Here is a 21737-nt window from a genome sequence, read left to right as displayed (position 1 = left end):
CTTCACAGAAACGCTGCATGCAGTAAGTCAAAAAATATTTCATTCTTCCCATAACTGCATTTTTTTTTCAAATTAAATTTTATACAGAATTTTTCGTTGTTCTGTAAATAAATCCGGAGTGAAAGAAACTTTTTGTTAGCGTGGAATAAAGTTTCTACATTGTCTAAAAGTTATTTATAGAGTACAGATAAGATGTTTAGAACTATTAGCTTAACTATAACCGACGTGTTTTCAAATTTTCTCGTTGTTAATTTCCCATTTTGTATAAAATCTGGTTAGTCGCATATTTATAGTTAATTATTTATTTTCCATAAATGAAAAGAAGAAATTTCACGAAACTCACTTGATATTTTCGCGGGTCTGTGAGAGGATTTTTATCCGGCCCAGTCCATATGACTTGAGGTTGAGGATCTCCACCACCGCGACAGACTAACTGCACATCCATTCCTATATTTTCTAGTCTGCTGTGAGTCCACAAGTTGACTTTGGCTGGTGTACCTGATAAGACAAAGTTGCAAAATAATAGTAAAATGATGTTTACATAAAATTTACTGAGATTTCTTTATAGTGTTCATTCCACCCATCTCAAAATGTATATATGTTAACTGACATAAGTTTTTCCTAGACGTATAACTGAAATTATAAAATGAAATAGGAAAAAATAAACACAAAATTCAAAATAAAGAAGTTAGAGTAAATATTTTATTATACATTTTCACTTCCTTAGGAAGTAGAGCATGTATTGTAAAGGCGAAATATTTCGAGCATCATTTTTAAAAGAAATATCCATTTTGACCGTTCTCGAATCCATTTGGACGATTTGTTTGCCTGACTTCTCGAAGAGCTCACAGAATAAAGGATTCTTTGTTTCCAAACGGATTGTAAAATGTATTTAAAATGGATTTTTTTCGTGACGTCTGTGCTTACATACCTAAGTATGTATGTATGTATTTTACATAACTCAAAGACGATTAGCCGTAGAAAGGAAACTTTGTACATGGAGCTGCTATAACATCTAGTTGCGCATCTTGATTTTTTTTATTGCGATTGGCAATATATATATATAGGTTTGGTACAGTCAATTACAATAAAAAAGGAAGGTGCACAACTAGATTTTATAGCAGCCGCACATACAAAATTTCAGATTGGGCATATTTATATATCTGTTGCTAAAACAATTATGCGCCCAAAAAGAACTGAGCCGGAACTACGAAACTCGGCAGTAGTATAGTGTTTGAGTCGATAAACAAATGATCAAAAACTGGGGTGAAAAAAAAAGCGACGAGTAACAAGACAATGCATGTGGAAATCAGTAAGTGGTAAAACCATGCCTGCAGCTATTACAAGCCGATACTCGGTAGGGCATAGCATCTATTAAGTTGCCATTGCATTTCTGCGTTGTGGTGAGTCACAAATGGAGCAAATAGTCAGCGAGTTGGGACGTATTTGTACACGGCTCAATTTGCCTGCAAAACATGTTCGATAGGCGGCAGATCGGGAGAACTGGCAGGCCAGTCGATGACATTAACACATCGAAGACATTGTTGGGAAAGTCGTATAGTATGTGGACGACCGTTGTTCTGCTAGAAAAAATAACCTGGACGACTTGCTAGCATAGGTAGTTCAATAGGCTGCAAATCAATAGGTTCAATAGGTTGCCATCGTATCTTTGAGCGGCCAGAGTATCCTCGCAGCACAAGTCATGGTGAACGGATATCCCATCTGATCGCTCCCCAGAATGTCATATGCTTTGTTCTGGCTGTGTGCCGCTAGGTAACAAATGACATATTGGTCCGCTTACCTTACAGTCTCCAGACACGTATGCGACAGTCAAGAGCATTTAGAGAGAAAATTGTGGTGCGTCTTCTTACGTAGTCTAAACAGGTTTTTGTTAAGTCAATAATTTACCACACGAAACAAGAAACAGTTTGAATATGTTTGAAGGAGATGATTTAAGAATTAAGCAGTTTTATGCCAAATATTATAAACATTTCATTAAATACAGCCATTACATTAATTAAACTCGAACATTTGTGCAATTAGAATCTGCGATTTTGCTTCTGGAAACTTTTTCTGCCTACAAAATTCAAAATAATGATAGTACAGAAAATTTAAAAAGAAAGAAAATAAATAAACCTAATAAATATTTTTTTTCTAAAACATTTATTCACAGTTTTAGCATAATTGTTATTTTAAAGTTATTTTTATGAAATTATTTGCATTATGATTATGATGTATGCTATATATCTTAGAAAAATACGTAAGAGAGTCGGTATAGAAAACTACTCTTTTAAAAGAGATTGATGCAAGAAAAAAGTTGGGAATCTCTGATTTAGACAACTATGACCAAGAAGTTAAAGCAATAGGATATTTGTAGTTTTGTCTGCAAGTACAGTGGAGCAGGCTAACTGATGAGCTTTCATCTCGATTTTTTCCAAATTTACTATTAGGCATTCTTAAGAAATCCACTACATATCCCATGCTAAATAGAAAGCTCTCAAATGTTTAGCATAATAAAAACAACGTAAGTTTTATTAATTCTTTAAATTCACAAAATTATCCTTAAATCACCATTCCAAACTTCTTTTGAAACTGAAAGTAAAATAGCAATGTATTGTAATAAATTTAATAAATTACTTCTTTATATTTAATTTCGTTAACAAAGAATGCGTAGTTTACGACCTCTGAAAAGAGCAATTAATATGTGGCTATAGACTGAGTTTGATTGAACTTCGATATGAATCTATTCACATTCCTTTATGCTCAGTTTGTTCAATTTTTTAGTACCGAATTCAATGAGCCAAAATAGCACATCATTTTAACCATGCAAATTCAGTTAAGGGTAGAGAATTGTAGATCTACTTTAAAGAGATTTTTATCGAGGCACATAGCTTCGATAAACGTAATTATTGTATTTTATGCTTTGTAATGCACTCACGTACTTTTGTACAATCAATTTATATTTTAATTATGTTTTAATGTGGTTATTGTTATTTCTTAATGCACAAATACTAGATTATTTGAGTTCAGTTGATCGCCACAAAGTATTATGCTGAAGATAATCCGTCTTCAGTTGAACAAACCAATGCTGCATTGCTTCTGTAATAGCAGTTCAGTTGGTCAAATCGACATTGTTGAAAACATAGATTAATCCTTAAACTGAACAACATGCTGGATTTCAGAAGCTCTTAAAATATGAAGTTTAACTTCTTATTCACTAAAAATAAAACAGTACATTGATTGCTCTTCTATTCCATTTTGTCTGACTGAATACCAGTTGTAAATCTTTCACTTCATTGACAATATGTGAATATGTATTTTGAGACCAATAGTAATACTTTTCTAGATTAGCTTTTATCAATAACGATATAATATACTTAAAAACCTGCTTCAATGGTCATGATGTTCTTCCTCTGGTAGATTAAGATTAAATCTCCAATTTTCCATTGTTTTGTATATTTGGAAAACATAAGTCTAATAAGCCAAATATGTGAATTTTTACTAGCACACTGCTACCGCCAATTGAACAAAAATTTAAAACTCTCATTCTTTCTACTTTTTGTTCCTACTAAGAGTAAAATATCTCACTTCTGATGGCTTGAAATTTGCTTATATTTTCAATTAGTTAATTTATATCTAATCAGTTAGTCGCAAGTCAATTTTTCTTTCGAGAAATACACTTCTGTTATATGAAATTTTGAAAATGCCGACAGGAATACTTATTTGAAATTTTAAATTATCTAAGTTCATCGTCTTTTACGCCACTTGAAAATTCATCTTCATAGGTTATTTGTTATTCTGCTTCATTTTTCAAGATATCCTAAGTAGTTTCTAAGTTAAAGATATTTGGCTTTATAAGCATACCTATTTACAGGGTGATCAGCGAATAAGCCCTGATTTCAAAATTAAATATCTCTACAATAAAGATCGATAGAATTATGCGGTAAACTGTACGTTTATTAGCAAAACTGTAAAAATGGTGTACAAAAGTTTAGAAAATTTAGTTACGAAAGTCGTTAACAGATGGCGCTCTAATCGCAATGACCTATCAATAGCCTTTAAAAATGGGCTTTGAATTCGAAAGTGATCACAGCCTGGGCAAACTACAAAGCAAACGAAATTAGCAAACTCCAAGTGCTTCAAAATAAAGTGCTAAGAATCATCATAAAAGCTCCTTACTATGTTCGGAATAGGACTCTCCACTCCGACTTGAAAATAGATACTATTCAGGACTACCTCAGCAGAATAAACAACTTTTTAAATAACATTATCAATGTGAATCCCGCTAATTTCACGGACATTCTTATCTACGAAATCCTGGCTGAAGACAAAAACCTCCGCCCATTTGCCGCCCACCTCTTGAGTTCAGAATTCTAAGTTCCAGTTTTTCGGTTTTCAAGCAGCATCGATCGGGGTCAGTTTCTGGGAGGGTGACCTCCCACGTGACTGGCTCCGACGAATGAACAGTTAGTATTCGGGCTTTTCTACACAGGTCATCCGAAGTTTCTATCTCCGGCCCCTGCTTGGCGGATTCCATCCAAGATGTAGCAGTACAGGAGCAAAGTGCTTCTTTTTCTCTTTTTCTGTCTCCAGCACACTTCTACCTCCACGAAAGAAAATTTCTTTCAGGTTTCTACTCTGTCAGGCCTCACATGGGATCACATCAGGCACTGGCAAGAGCAGGACTTTAATTTCCTGCTGAAAGCCAGTATAACCACAAAGTTCCAAAAGAAAGTGATCAGTACTCTATTTCTAATCGTATGATTGAAAATTTACCCACCAGTTATCTATTTTTCTTAGTAATGCTTATAAATTTTATGATACAGCATTGCTATTTTCCTCAAAGCTGGAAACGAGCACTCATTGTGCCTATTCCAAAACCAGGCCAAAGCCTTTCAAATCCTCAAAATTATAGACCTATCAGCCTCCTATCTTCGTTATCAAAGATATACGAATTTGTGTTACTTAAACGCCTGAATGATTTTCTCCGAAATCACAACGTTCTAATCGATGAACAATTTGGATTTCGAGTAAAACACTGCACTAAGCACCAGCTGCTGAGGACAGTGGAGTTCATTCACGAAGGGTTTCGTAACAAAATGCTTACTGGCGCTTTATTTCTTGACATAGCCAAAGCATTCGATAGGACTTGGCATATAGGAATCATTATCAAGCTCATACGACTTGACGTTTCGTCTCTTTAATTCACATAATTAACTCGTACCTCACTAATAGATCTTTTTCTGTACGAGTTAATTCTTTCATTTCGGCACCCCGTCCTATACTCAGCGGCGTCCCCTAAGGGTCACTTTTAGGCCCAATTTTGTTCAACATTTTCATCAATGACATACCAAAATCACCTAGTATCACTCTTGCACTTTATGCAGATGATACGGCCATCCTAGCTCAAAACAAACGCCTTGAAAACTTGGTTCACATCATTCAGAGATATCTCTCCAGCCTTGAGCACTGGCTCATCACTTGGAAAATTAAAATTAATGTTGCAAAATGTGCTGCTATGATCTTCAAACGTAGCCCCCTCCCGTACCGTTCCATTAATTTAAAGTTTTTCGACGACTATGTTCCCTGGTCAAATTCTTACAAGTACCTAGGAGTTGTACTTGATTCAAAATTACGCTGGCACCTCCACATTGAAAATGTTCTTAATAAAGCAAAAGGTGCTAGAGCCCAACTTTACCCTCTCTTAGCTCGAAAGAGCCATCTGTCAATTAAAATCAAAATTCTTCTCTATGCATCAATTATAAGACCGATCTTTATGTGTGCATGTACAATCTGGGGTACTGCTGCAAAAACTCATGTGAAAAAACTTTAATCTTTTCAGAGTACGACCTTACGTATGGCCCTTAATGCAGCCTGGTACGTCCGTACAGATGTGATTCATTCGGACCTTAACATTAAACCTGTTGATTACTATATTAAAAAACTTAGTCAAAATTTATTCCTCAAAATTGAACAGATTGATAACCGAGCACTCCAGCAGATGCCAGCATACGTTCCTTCTATTCGCAGCTCACAGAAGAGACCGAGAGCCGTGATTGGCCGAGAGTTCGGCATCTATCCTCCATCCAAAAGGGCAAGACACGCCCTCTCAACTTCAATTAGAGTTCGTCGTATCCCTCGTGAGAGTGGCATGTCGCTTGCGAGAGCTCGTTCCACCAGATCCGGTTCTTCGATTTCATCATCCTGTTCTAGGCCTAATCGCCGCGCTTGGGTGGCCACGTGCTCAGAGATTTCGAGTTTTGACTGTCGTACATGTAAGACGTACATCTGCTCGCTCCTGATTTTGTGATATTGGAACTCTTCTTTTATTATACCTGATCAGAGTGCATGCCGCTGTCACAGTAGGCCGGCATTGCAATAGACTCTGGTTGCTTTCTTCGCTGCTTCATTTTCTGCCATCCGCTCCACCATGGATCGAATGATTGATATTATTGCCTCTGAGATTACCAACTTAGAATGCATCAAAGAAGCTGATGGATCTCTCTCATCTAAGGACGCACGAGACCTTAAATTCCTTCGACGCCTCAAACTTTTCATTGACAGAGAACTGAACGCTGATCGTTCTTCTACTTCTCTTCTCAAACCAAACATCCCTGCTCCTAAGGTTAATGACAGTGATTCTTCAATAACTGGAATCAACAAAACTAATGTCAGACGAGCCAGCAGCCCTGCGCGCTCAGATGAAGAGCAGTCGAAAAAATATAAAGCACTGGATGAAGACAGCTCCGACACGGACTCAGGTCCTAAAGGAGATTTTACTAGAAGACTAAGAAAACCCTCTCGAAAGCCTACTCTGACGGATTCCTCTGTTTTGTCAGAAGTTTCGACAGCTGAGCCGACCAGGGAAACAACTTCTGATAATATGGATACAGCCCCAGACGTGGATAATATGGATACAGCCCACGCTAATGTGGCGCCATCTAGTGAGATCTCCGAAAAGCCGGCTGCGAGTACGTCTCAGACGGAAAGCATGGTGCGGCCTATCGGTGCTGCAGATGAGGTCACGTGCCCGGCTGGGCTAATAGGTGATGCTCATGATCATGAAACTGGTACCAATTCTGCCGAAAATAATGAGCAGGATGTGGATAAATTCATACATCCATAATCCAAATAAAGTGAGCAATAAAGCTCCCCCGATTATTATACAAGATGGTAAATACTCCTGGTCAAAATATAAGGAAATGTTTAAAAATGCAGGAATTAAGCTAAAATCAGGTATAATGAAAGCTCAAGACCACTATGAGCTAAAAGTTGACAGTATAGAAACTCATAAGAGTTTAACTGCATTACTTAATGCCAAAGGAGTGAAATATCACTCATTTATTTTAACCGAAAACAAGAAGGTTAAAGTTGTTATACGCAGCTTACCGATTGACACGCCAACCTCAGAGATATCTGATGAACTGATAGATAGAGGTTTCCCAGTTGAACGAGTCTCGCAATTAGTAAGACGCAGAAATGGAGAAAAATTTAATCTGCCCCTGTTTCTAGTTATTTTGAAGAGGAATGAAAAAGCGAGAGGGATACATAATATAACTAAATTATGTTTGCTGAATGTTAAAGTAGAAGCATACAAAGGAAGGAAAGGGCCGGTACAATGCTTTCGGTGTCAGGCATTTCATCATGCCCAGGCAGGATGTATGCATGACCCGAAATGCATGAAATGCGCTGGAGATCATTATTCAAAAGACTGCCCCAAGCCAAGAGAAGATAAACCTAAGTGTATAAATTACCAATTAGATCATACAAGCAACTACAGGAGCTGCCCGAATTTTCCCAAAATAAATACTCAAAATCCGCCTTTGAAGAATTTCAGTGATAGAGTAATTAGCAATAAATCTTATGCCACCGCTGTTGGCGGGCAAACAATGAATACTCTAGATGAAGCTAGAAGTATTTTTGAAGGGCTTAAAAACCTTGTTGAGGCTATTAAGGCTTCCGGCATTCTACAAGTAAATTTAGCTCCTAGCGCAAATGCTAGTAGTTTCAATGCGGTCAATAATGAACCCAATCATGGATAGGAAAGATAATAATTTTAGGCCAATCAAGATGCTAGTGTGGAATGCTAACAACATGAGAGGAAAGAAAGATGAGTTGGAGGACTTTATGTATGAGAACGACATTCATATTTGCCTGATCTCCGAGACGCACATCACCCCAGGAGACAGAGTTAGCATCAAAAATTATAGAACCTACCGATGTGATAGGTTACATCACAGAGGAGGTGGAGCACTCATCTACGTTCATTGTAAATATTCATCTTGTTTAATTTCGACTGAAAGAGACAAGGGCTATGAAATTGTGATTGCCTCTATTAGCTTGCCTAAGATTGGAGATACCTTATTTGCGGCAATCTACAACCCCCCTACTAATAGGCTAACTGAGGAAATGTTACAAAATATTATTCCGGATTCCTCAATAATGATTGTTGGTGGCAACCTCAATAGTAAGCATAAAGATTGGGGCTGCCGCAGCAACAATCACAATGGTAAAGTACTGAGAGAGTATATCAGTAACCACCCAGTTTGTATATTTGCGCCTGACGTGCCGACGTTCAGGCCCAGCAACATCAGGTACACTCCTGATATTCTAGATATCATCTTGACTAATACAGGAATTAATATGGTGCTGGAGGTTCGAGACGACTTAAGCTCTGATCATACTCCTGTGATTGCTGCACTAGGGGTCACCAGTATTAATTATACGAATGTTAAGACCCATACCGACTGGAGAATGTACCACAATGTTGTGAAAGTGAGGCTCCCTAAATTAGGTGCTATGAAAAGCCCTTCTGATATTGACAAGGAGATTGATAAGTTTACTACATGTCTTAATGACTCTTACTATGAGGCCACCAAAGTTACTCAAAGGTCTTGTAAAATCGCTAAGATTCCAAGGTACATCAAATCTCTCATAGCCGAAAGAAACAGGCTGCGAAGGAGATATGATATCACCTGGGACCCAATTATTAAAACAGAGTTAATAGGATCAGTAAGCATATTAAGCTTGAAATGCATAAATTAAAGTGTGAGGCTTGGAATGATAAAATGGAGGAGTTAAACTTAGACAGTGATACCTTCTGGCAGTTGACAAAAATGTTAAAGAGGACGCATCAGTGTGATAGGCCAATTAATTATTGCCAACGGCGTGACTGCTTATTCAGATACTGACAAATGTCAGATTTTCGCTTCACATCTTGAAAAGCAGTTTTCTCCCAATCAGACACCTCGTAATATTCACTTTGAGACCCAAGTCAGAATGAAAGTAGAAGAATGGCTAGGTGCTCCCACGGCTCTAAATGCCGATGGTTTAACTAATCCAAGAGAAGTTACGGATATTATCTCCAAATTGAACCCCAAGAAAGCCCCAGGTATTGATGGAGTTACAAATTTAATGATCAGGAACCTCCCGCGCGGTGGAATCACAAGACTTTCCAGCATTTTTAATATATGCATTACGTTATGCTACTTCCCGAACTGCTGGAAGTACGCAAAAGTTTTCCTACTACCGAAGCCTGCAAAACACATCACTAAGGCGGAGAATCACAGGCCCATAAGCTTGCTCTCTAATATAGGCAAGATCTTTGAACGAATAATTTTAAGGAAATTCCAGCCTTATTTACAGGTACTTCCGGAAGATCAGTACGGATTTAGGAGCAAACTTTGCACATCTAAACAACTGATTAGGCTTGTGGAATTTATCAGCTCTGCTCTGCATCATAAGAGTTGTACTGCAGTGCTCATGCTGGACGTGGCCAAAGCATTTGACTGTGTCTGGCATGAGGGCTTAATATATAAATTGATAATGATGAATTTTCCTAAAGAACTGATCTTACTCACCAGATCTTATATTGCAAATCGTTACTTTACTGTTAGCTGCAAGCAAAGTCATTCTGGATACAAAACTATCGCTGCAGGCGTCCTTCAGGGGTCTTGTCTTGGCCCAGTACTCTATCTTTTCTATGCGGCTGATTTCCCGCGGGATAAACTCAACAGAAATACATTGTTGGCCTGCTATGCGGATGACACCGCTGTAGCGGTCAGATCTATTCAGCCTAACAGGGCAATTTCTGTTATGCAGGATATAATTATGGACATTGAGGAGTGGTGCTACAGGTGGAAGATTTCCATCAATGCGACTAAATCACAGCTACTTCTTGTTAGAAGGAAGAAAATACTGGTCTCAGTTCAGCCACTTTACCTATTCGGCCAACGTGTCCCGATGGTAAACAAGGCCAAGTATTTAGGTGTTTACTTGAATCGAAGACTCACGTGGAGTACGCATGTCAATTACATTGCAAACAAGACCAGAGGAATTGCTCAACAATTACAAGTACTGCTAGGGCGCAGCTCGCAGTTAGATCTGAGAAGGAAAAGACAGATTTATATTTTCATTTTAAGACCAATTATGTGTTATGCGTCCCCTGTCTGGGCGACTGCTACGAGCTCAGATATCAACAAATTGCAGGTGACTCAAAACACAATCTTACGCACCATGACAGGAGCGCATATTTACATCCGTAACAAACTCCTGCACGATGATTTACAAGTTGAATATATTGACAAATATTTGCAAAACTTAACAGCAAGTTCTTTGACAAAGGCTTGAATTGCAGTAAAGGAAACTTTAATGCTGTACTGAACTATGTCTGCATTCCTGAGGACTACAATATCAGGCCTTTCACGGCTTACAAAATGAGGGATCACAATTTTGTCACTTAGCCCACTCGTTTTCAAATATGTAAATAACACATTTTTATGCGTACATTACTTCACTTTCATTTGTTTATTACACGTTCAACACTGTATCCTATGCACATTTCATGTATTTTCATTTCTTTTGCATCTTCATAGCTCCATACACGTGATTATTACTCTTGTCTCAGGGGTGAGAGTTAAGTTACTTTGATGATTGGACTTTGTCACTATGGCCGATGGGCCCTCTTTTCCTTACCCGCTCCGATTTCCCGGCTGGGAACTAGCTGATAGTTGACATTCTGATTGTCCTTAGGGGATTAGATCAATATAGCTTATTAAAGCCCAACTGGGCTAATATAAGCATAAGCAATTAGCATTTAAGCACTCAACTTCAATTTCAGCTCCCGCGCCATGAGGGAAGGACGTCTCTTCAACGAGCTGCCATATAATTGCTTATTCCACCATCAGCACCGGCAATCAAGATCTTCAAGCAAAGTTATCAATTTGTTCGCCTAGAATCACATCTCCCGCAGGTTTTTAATCTGCCTATGAATATTTTCACCGCGTTCCCTTTTATTATTTGCACTATCCAACACAAGCCACATGCCAATGAGCCTATTAATCGTAAACTCTTCCCTATCCGCTTTTGGTTGATCTTTACAATATGGTAACTGGTAGTTTGACGACATTTTGGAGGCGATAAAGGTTACTACCTGAGACTTTGGTAATAATGTGAGCAGTACTCAGTTCCGATTACGCATTATTTTGTGTGAGGGAAATGAGAGATCATGGGATATGTCATGTGATATTAATGGACGAATTACGGTTCTTTAATCGGAAAAGGGGGGAAATCGGGAAAAAATCTGGAAATTTTGTATTTGGCTTTATTCTGTGTTGTGTGAAACAGTGTTCGTGAATTTTTGGATCCCATGGCCGTAACTAAAGTGAATTCGAAATGGGTATTTATGTATGTATTAATTTAATGTATGTGCTCATTTATATTTTAAGTAGTGTTTTTGAATTTAATTATATTTTAATTAAATGATAGTTATTTTGTGAATTTTATGTTTGTAGGAATTTGGTATACATTTTAGTTGAAGTAAACGTGCATGGAAATAATTTTAAAAATCTGACACTATGTATTTGTAATGGTTGCGGTATGAATTCGTTGGTGATGTGTATAATGTAATAGATGATTTAGAGGTAAAAGTTTTTGGATATTTTATTTATTTTATATGTGGAAATGTTCATATTTGGAAAGGGTAAATACTTTTTCGCGAACAGGTAATTTCATATATGTTCTTTATACCGGGTTTAAAGATTGAGAAAATTGTCATGTATTTTCGTGAAATTTTTCTAATTTATGAGAAAAAAGCAGTGTACATGGATATAGTGAAGAGTGTGCGCAATGCCATTTTTGTGCAATTCTGGGATTTTTTTTAAGTAAAAATAAGTCGGCGTGTACATGGTTTAGTGATATTTTAATTAAATGATAGTTATTTTGTGAATTTTATGTTTGTAGGAATTTGGTATACGTTTAAGTTGAAGTAAACGTGCATGGAAATAATTTAAATATTTGATACTAAGTATTTGTAATGCTTGCGGTATGAATTCGTTGGTGACGTGTATAATGTAATAGATGCTTTAGAGGTAAAAGTTTTTGGATATTTTATTTATTTTATATGTGGAAATGTTCATATTTGGAAAGGGTAAATACTTTTTCGCGATCAGGTAATTTTATATATGTTCTTTTTACCGGGTTTAAAGATTGAGAAAATTGTCATGTATTTTCGTGAAATTTTTCTAATTTATGAGAAAAAAGCAGTGTACATGGATATAGTGAAGAGTGTGCGCAATGCCATTTTTGTGCAATTCTGGGATGTTTTTTTAAGTAAAAATAAGTCGGCGTGTACATGGTTTATGTGTATGTGTTATTTTGAAAAATGCGTAAGGAGTATGGTATTGTGCACTTTTTCCCAATTTTGCAGTGAATATTTGTCATGATTAAGCAGTTTTGTTAGATAAAATTTCTAGCATAAATGTAATTCGGCTAGTAGATTGTTGGAAGAAGTGTTCAGTAGATAAAAAGAAAAGAAACATGTCTTTACTTCGTGAAGACAAAATGGCGGCGGGAAAAAAAAATAGAGGGTTGCTGTAGGAGAGTTGGTCGCCAAATTTTCGCCAAAAAAACGCCAAGTTACCATAATGTAAAGATCAACCCCGCTTTTTGCTTTAGTGTTTGTATCGTGTTAAAAAAATTATAAAAACCAAAAAAAGTATAAAATATAAAAGTACAAAAAAATTAGGAACTACTCTGATATGCGCCCTCAAGTCGCCAAATTTCTCGCCAAATATTTTTGGCGAGAAACTTCACGCTGCCATATTACTATCTAAATATTTTGTCTACATTTTGAACTTTTAGCCTAAAATGTCTCCAAAAACGCGGTTTTCGCACATGCAAAAACTACGTTTTGAACACACAATTTAGGTAAAAATCCGAAACAAAAACAAAAAATTTAGATAGCAAAAACGTAAAGTTTCTAACCAAAAATATTTGACAAGAATCCATGTACACAGCGACATGTTTTAACTTAAAAAAAAATCTACGAATTGCACAATGTAGGCAACGAACGAATCTACAAACTACGCATACCTCGCTTTAATAAATTAAGATAATAATAATAAATTTCAAAGAATACCATGTACACAGCATCCTGTTTAAACTTAAAAAAAATTCTACGAATTGCACAATTTAGGCAAGGAAGGAATCTACGATCTACGCACTCCTCGCTTTAATAAAATAACATAACAACAATAAATTTCAAATAATACCATGTACACAGCGTTCTGTTTCAACTTTAAAAAACATTTACGAATTGTACAGTGTAGACACTAAACAACAAAATAAACTAAAATAAATTTCAAACAATTTAAAAAAACAACAATAACGACAGAAATTCATATAAAGAACCAATGAACATAACAGTCTACAAAATAAGAACAAGGATAAAATAAAATGCACTTACCATGAATTAATGCGTTTTCGAATAGCAGAAATATAAATTTCATACCGCCTTTAACATGCCGCCACGTAATCACTATTGTATTTACACGACAGCCAGACACACTATCCAGAAAATTTATACTATGGTTCACAAATAAATAAAATCACAAATCCCTACTTCTATCATGCACTGCCATTAAAAATAATCTCCCAGACCCTCTTTCCACACTTCGAAATACCCACTACCCCTCAACAGGATAGCCACAATCATATTTCCTTTTGCCGAACTTCAATTCAACAACTACCATTTTATCTTTCCCTCCCATCTTCTCAGACACAGATGCGAACCAACGAGCTCCAGTGAAAGATTTTTCAATGTCAACAGGGTTGCCATAGAAACCCTGTTGCGCCAAAAACCAGCGCAGAACACATATCGCCACATTTGGTGAAATTAGGGCGTATATTAGAGTTGTACCAAAAATTATAAAAACCTAAAAACTTATAAAAAAATTATGATGTTTAAGTTTTTAATTTCTTATTCCTATCCCTAAACTTTCTGGAGCCTGTGGCTCCCTCTATTGAGCATCAAGTAAATTACTTATGCAAAATTTTTCCTATTTCTGCTCACTTTTAGTAATTCTGATGTGGAGGTACATGGTTTTGAACCATAGGCACTCCGAAACTTGCAAATCATTGGCATTGGCAAAGTGATCAGTACGAGTGTTGGCTAGTGAAGAAAGGCTAGCGTAGAAAGTGAAATAATGTATTCCATTGAACAACATTTTTTTTGGTTCTGCAATTTCACCGATTAGAACACAGTCCTACGGCAACACGTCGCAGTTTTCAAAACCGATTCAATGCTCCAGTTGAACCCGATGCGAAACCCATTCGCATGCTTTTCGCGAAATTCGAACGGACTGGCAGCGTGGCTGATGATTGAAAGGGAAATCTTGGGCCTAGGCAAACTGTAGTCACTCCTGAAAATGCAGTCAAAGTTTCTGGAATTGTAAAGTAAAATCCTAGGAAAATCATCCGACGGATTGCATCAGAGACAGGTTTGAAGTACATGAGCACGCAAAAAATATTAAAAAATAGCCTACGGCTGTTTCCATACAAAAATCCAAAGTCATCAGGCCATACCCATGAAAGCTGTGCAACAAAGGGCTGACTTTGCGAATCAGATTCCAACAATGGTCGACAAAGACAGATTTCATGTGAGCTGCATCTGGTTCACACATGAGGCACATTTTCATTTGAATGAAATCGTTAATAAAAAAAACTGGAGATTTTGGGGTTCCGTAATGTGAAGAAAAAGCACTGCATTCGCCTAAAGTTACTGCATGGGCTGCAGTATGCGCCAGAGTCATTATCGGACCCTTTTTCTTACGAGAAACGATAGCTACTGAACGTTATGTTACAATTTTGGAACAATTTGTCAGCACTCAACTAGCGTTGGAGGATCGACCAGGTATTGACTGGTTCACGCAAGATGGGGCTCGACCACATCGAACAGATAAAGTTTTTCGCTTTCTTCATGAATAGTTTGGGAATAGAGTAGTCGCGTTAGATTATCCGCAATTTACTGACACAGAAATAGCTTGGCCTCCATATTCTCCCGATCTGAGTCCCGAAGACGTAATGTCAAATTTCATTCTTCGTTTACGCCACCTCATTGTTTCGAACGGTGACGATTTTGAAAAAATTGTATTTTGATTGCAAAGGCTGCTTCACTTTATTTATTTATTTTTATACACTTTTCAAGAAAAGAGTTTTCAGCGCAGAGCGCCATCTGTTAACGATTTTCGTAACTAAATTTCTAAACTTTTGTACACAATTTTTACAGTTTTGCTAATGAACGTACAGTTTACCGCATAATTCTATCGATCTTTGTTGTAGAGATATTTAATTTTGAAATCAGGGCTTATTCGCTGATCACCCTACATAAAGGAAAGTCATCAGCGCAATGAAATTTTAATCATTATCGCATCGCAAATAAGGAACACATCTTTATTATTTAACCTACTTGCATTATAATATTTAAATTATACAAACTTGTTTAGAGGCCGCTCTTAGGTGAATGTGCTAAAATACAAGTATAACAAATGTTATTGTGAAAAACAGAATATTGAACATAGATTTACCAAACGCCTTCTTGGCTAAACAAATCGCGTTTCTTTCTCCATCCAGGGAATCTATAACAACAATTTCTCCTGTCCTGCTTTTTCTGAAGTATTTGTTTTCTGCAATGCATGTGTATCGTCCAGCATCTCGAGAAGTAGCACAATCAATATAGAGCCGAGATCGTGTTAAACCAATACCTAACTTATATGGCACCATTTCCTCCTCTTCGCCGTGCATAGCTTCGTATAAACTCTGAAATTAACAAAAAGGTAAAATAAAAAACTCCATTATTTAAATATGAGTTAGAGGATAATTATGTATCGATATCATGAGTCTAAATGAGGCGAACAACTTTTCGTACATTTTCTTAAAATTAGCTTCATCAAACTTAAGAATAACTCCAGTTGGATAAAAATTAACCGGTACTTTTCCGTTTTGCCGGCGCCATTAATGGTACAACTGATGCCAAACGGAATATCCTCGCTGATAACCTTTTACGCCTCATTTTCAAAACAAGTCACAGCTATTTCTTATCACATTGATTGTTTCTTTCAATACTGGCATGCAATTACATAGAATTTTTACCAGATAGTTCAATTTTATGCCTTAAGGCCATTCGCAGTAAGCCATTTAAATCAATTAGGATGTAATCACAGTGCTCACTCGAAGGCGAAAATATAGAAAAGGTAAAGTCAAGGATTAAATTCATCAATTCTAATGAGAATGCACTAGCGAAGTAAAGCACTGCGGTTTTACACAATTTCTGAGTAAGCTATTCGTACGAATTGAAATAATTCTTTCATTTAAACTTGTATTCCAAATTAAGATTTATCTTGAAATTAATTAATGTAGATAATTAATGTAGATAAATTAATGCAGATAATTACTGAGAGACTTAGATTTTTGTAGCGTAGTTTACGCCAGATGAGATCACTTGGGGTCACGTGATATGAACCGGCGAATCAGGATGCTGAACCATAAAAGCATAGTAAATTCTCAAATTAATGTCTTTTTACAAATTTATTGCATTTATTTATTGCCTTTACACAAAATTTTAAATGATATTAAAATGTTTATGCTTTCAAAATAAAAAATTAAGAACTAACATTTGTTAACTTTTTTTTATGTGTATACTGTATGTTGTCGCCAATAAAGTCTGCCTGGCAAAATTTGCGCCGGCAAAACGGAAAAGTATCAAATAACCTTTGATGTTAATATCTCTTTCTTTCTATGATACACATTTACGTTCTAATTTAAACTCGAAATTAGTATTTTTTCTAGTCATTACTTGGTGGGCATTGCATAGTGTGTATACCAGTTAAAACAAAAAAGTTACTCTAATTTAAAGTTCATCGGCATACTTGGCGTTGCTATTAGAAATATATAGAATATGATATTCAATTTAAGAAGCCTTAAGTAGCGCTTTCTTCCCTGAACAAAGAAAAATTCAGATTTCAAGCTGAATATGCGGTGTTCTTCACTGGAAAGCTTTGAAACAATTATCAAAATGCCAGATTTATGCAAAAAATATTCGCGGTGATTCATGCTAACGTAGATGACTAGAATAATGTATGCTGTAGAGACTAGAAAACTAGAATTTTTTAAACTAGAAAACGTAATTGAAAACACGATCTTCCGATTGTTAGTCCAACGTGCTCTCAATTGTATCATGAGAGTATGCATGATAAGGCGATATTTTCTTATATATTTTCCCTACCTGAGAGGCGATTAAGGAAGGAAGAATGAGACACATTTCAGCTTTTGTAGGCAGTGACGAGTTCCCACCAGCAGCCGAGCGGTAAAATTGTTGAACTCTGGTACTTCCGACTTAAGTTCGAACCGGTTTGAACGGGCTGGCTACGTGAGCGTTTTCGTTGTTTTCCACATGTGTAACGTGTATGCGAACCAGTTCCTTTAAAAAGTCCTCAACGAAGGCGTCCCTTCCCTTAGCTAGATAGCCCTAATATGCTTTGCTATAATAAACTAAACCAAAACCAGGCAATGGCGAATTATCGAAGTCCATATTTCAATCCAGACGCCAATGTATAGGGATGTTTATTTTTTATAAGTCTATAAATGTCATAAATCGGATATATTGTCGAACCACGACTAACCAGACAGACATGCTGCCACTTACACCACGGGAGCACGTACAGGTGAATGCTGTATTTCCTTACAATAATATATTAAAACGTATGCTCGTGTAATAAAAAACAGAAAAAGTTAAGGATTAAACTCCCTGGAAAATACATTTAAGCCTTCGCCCGGAGATGAATATGGAATCTTTTTCGTGCCCCACCAATATGTTACCCGTTGAGTCACCACAGCAGATGGGAAAAATAAATTCATTTCTTGCATTCCCCTTACACGTAAAGGTGAGTAGGGACAGCCGGACTACACTCAATTCAACTTCTCTAATTAGTTATCTCTCTTTTTACTTCCGGGATCACACTGTTATATCGCAAGAGCATAAGAGGACAACCAAATTGTTGCATAACAGAAGCACATCGGAGTAATGACTAAAATTGAACAATGGTATGATTACTTCTATCCAGATAAAATCATGATTTTTTCCCCTCCAGCATCCGGGAATTAGCTCGTTCAACAACTACAAATTAATACAGTTATTATAACTTTCAGAATGTTGAAATGCAGAAAAAGAATGAAATAATAATAATTTATATTTTTGGACAATTTTGAAACCCAATATAACAACAACCTTTATATAACAACCCAATATAACAATATAACAACAAAAGTTTTTAGTAAATATTAATGATTAATTTATATACAAATTTAAGCTTCCTTATAATAAAAAATAAGAAAAGCAAAGTTTGAAAGTGTTTTAATATGTTTTGTAGCAAGCTAACAAAAGCAATCGAAATTTCATTATATTATCCATGTAGGCGCTCTGAGAGAGAGATTTTATTCCTATATCACAGTATTTGTATGAATAATATTGTAAGCTACAAAAGAAGGAAATATTGGGAAAGTTTTTACTCAAGACGTTAACATCATTATGTATAAGAAACATAACATCTATATTTTTTGAAGTCCTCTAGTTTCAAACATAGATGGGGAGCAAAAATTTTACAATGGAAATTTATTTCACTGTGAAGTTTTGAATAAATCCATATTTTTAAGGTCTCTTTATAGAAACCTAAGAAAGAAGAGTATGATACTCTAGAGTTAGGTCTATTATTGTGCTTTAGGTTAAAGCGAGAATGGAATTTGTTGCAAATAATTCGCAAGTGCTTTGCGTTAATTGAATGATGCAGTCAAGTTTTCTGACTCGGATGCATTTTATTCGTTTTAAATCACTCTTAAAAATGATACACGAACAAACGTTTTGTCAGTTACCAGCTTAAAGTAGATTGCAGTACATTCAACAAAGAGTTCAAATTGTGACGGGATTTTATTTTGTAGATTTCTCATTAATCGGTATTATTCTTATTCAACATTTGACATGCTGAATAATAATAATAATAATAATAATAATAATCTAAAAAAACAACAACTTAAGAATAATAATCTAAAAAATCAAGTGAAACAATTGAGATAATTACGAAAATTTTTTTGTTTTTGAAAACGAAACGACGAAATATTTTCCAGCTTCAAAGTTTGAGACAACATTAAAATTTAAAGAAATGTGCAGTATATTAGATGCATATTATTATTTATTAAATACGACAAGCCAAAGTAATAAGAATTAAACATTGCGCCGAAAATTTAAATTGCATAAAATTCCTGAAAGGTTTGAATTGTTAAATTATATTCTTACTATTAGTAAAATATTGTGTAACGCATGCTCCGAGGATGAAGCTGTTATGTTTCTTTGGCAAAAATGAACAATCTATTTAGAATTTCTTTCTCTTGACTAGCATAATGAAACTTAATACCCTAGTTTCGATTTCTTACTTTTCCCTTAAGTTTAGCTCAGAATGTTTTCTACCCTATTATTTCTGTTTTACCCTTTTACCAGAAATTCGTTTCCTAGATAAACTCTTAAACCGAAGTCAAAAAAAATTTTTTTTTTTGCTTTCCATTACTTTCCTTTCATACTTTATAGTTGCGTCATTTTGCAGATTTCCAGAAAATCTTCGAAGAAATTATTCAATAGAATTTCTAGAGTTTCATTGAATAGTTTCGTTCGTAAATAAGAAAGAAATGTTCATAATAGAAATGTTCGTAAATAAGAATGTGTTTTAAGGTCACTTCGATAGCTGAAGAAGTCATCATTTGTATGGTGATTCGTATTAGACGATATTAAAAGTTAGGATTCTCGTAATACTAAGTTAATAAAGAAATATCTGCTTGGAATTAACTGTAATATGTAAGTAAATATTCTGCAAATTTTTAAAAGTTCTTTTTAAGTTCTTTATAAAGGTCGAACGTATTTGTAACTTACTATAAAATAATGTCTTAATGGACATTCAGGACAGTTTCTGTTTGGGAAATAAAGAAATGTTTACCTGTGCGATTCTTTTTCCATCTTTTAACCAGTGAATGGTTGGTGAAGGAGATCCTCCAGCTTCACATTCGATGAATTTAGCATCACCAGCAGTAATCTCCATGATTTCAGCAGGTCCGTTGCGAATGCTAAGATTAGGCTGGAGAAGTCTTTTGAAGAAACCTTTTGAAGCAGCTAAATTATAAATACAATTGTTAGAGTAGAGGAAAAGTGCAACTAAAAGAAGAGAAAATGAATTATTAAATAGCAGTTTTGTAGCTTTGTATTTAATTATCTCAGCCATCGCAAATTTCACTTGAGACATATTATTCTTCTGAAAATTAGAGCAAAGTATATCTTTGTGGGACGAACGTTTGCTTATTATTTGCAGTCAAATACTCACACAGCGAAAACGAAATGAGTTTTGACCACTTTTTTATTTTACAGCCTTTTACCTGAAACATGAGTAAACAAGAGTAAATGATAAAAAGAATTTAAAACAGTAAATGTGTCTGATGTAAAAGTATTTTAAAAGAATAAAATTGTATATTATGATGATAAATATAATATTTTAATTAAAGTAACTTCTAATGCGGTTTAGTTCTATCATATACTGAACTGTTCTGAAACGACATGCCTATTTTTTTCCTATTTTGAATTCTACGACTCAAATTATGCATAAATATTAAATTTTGTAAAATTTGGAGGGAAATTTACGGAGAAATTCAAAAATTTGTCTTGGTACATTTTTTTCAGGTTGTACCAAGAACAATTTACTTGTCGAACTTCTTAATTTCCAGCAACCTATTTTCCTTTCATTTTATTTCATTGTACACTAGCGGGAAAAAAGTCATCGGTCATACTTTCAAATAATTTTAACAAAGGGCGTAAATCACAGTTGGCGTTATTATCACTCAAAAAAAAAAAAAAAAAGGATGCGAAATTTCAAAACGCGCTAATATGTAAATTCATGTATACCTTAGAAAATTATAAACAGAAAACTCTAATATTTTGCAGGTGTGCCTAGAAATAAATCTACTTTAAGATGATGTAAAAATTTTTATAGATTATAATAAAAAATATTTTTTGAAAAATTTATAAAAATATTTAAAAATACAAATTCAAAAAATAAATCATAAAAAATGGGCGAATTATATTTGGATAAAGCCTAAATTTCGAATTCTGGAAGAAGGAATCAAACACGTTTAATAAAAAAAGAAGTGTTGATAAATATATATCAAATTCAATTAAAATGAAGAGACTAAAATTTTGAGTGCTAATGTTTTGAAAACTGCTCGTGCGATTTTTACAAAACTTAGCGGTTTGGCATAATTTCAGTCGTGGAATCGAAATATAGAAAAAAACTTGCATGTCATTTCACAAAAAGTCCGATCTTGTGTCAAAATACCCATATTAGAATAAAGCTATATATAAATCTAATACA

General features: G+C 35.3%; 1 protein-coding gene across 1 annotated transcript in view; it reads right to left on the bottom strand.

The window, feature by feature from the left end:
• Window positions 1–21737, bottom strand: part of LOC118200862 (zwei Ig domain protein zig-2-like) — an 81216-nt gene that overhangs the window by 7628 nt on the left and 51851 nt on the right. The window contains exons 4-6 of the mRNA XM_035372845.2: window positions 20316–20488; window positions 15864–16095; window positions 344–498 (exon numbers count right to left, since the gene is read on the bottom strand). Of these exons, the coding sequence (XP_035228736.1) occupies window positions 344–498; window positions 15864–16095; window positions 20316–20488 (560 nt within the window). The remainder of the gene's footprint in view (window positions 1–343; window positions 499–15863; window positions 16096–20315; window positions 20489–21737) is intronic.

Source organism: Stegodyphus dumicola, chromosome X1 (genome assembly GCF_044657685.1).
Source record: "Stegodyphus dumicola isolate Sdum_Otavi_A_Nest chromosome X1, ASM4465768v1".
In the NCBI taxonomy this organism is placed as follows: domain Eukaryota; kingdom Metazoa; phylum Arthropoda; class Arachnida; order Araneae; family Eresidae; genus Stegodyphus; species Stegodyphus dumicola.
Note: the sequence above shows the minus strand (reverse complement) of the source record. Positions and strands in the feature narration are given on the sequence as shown.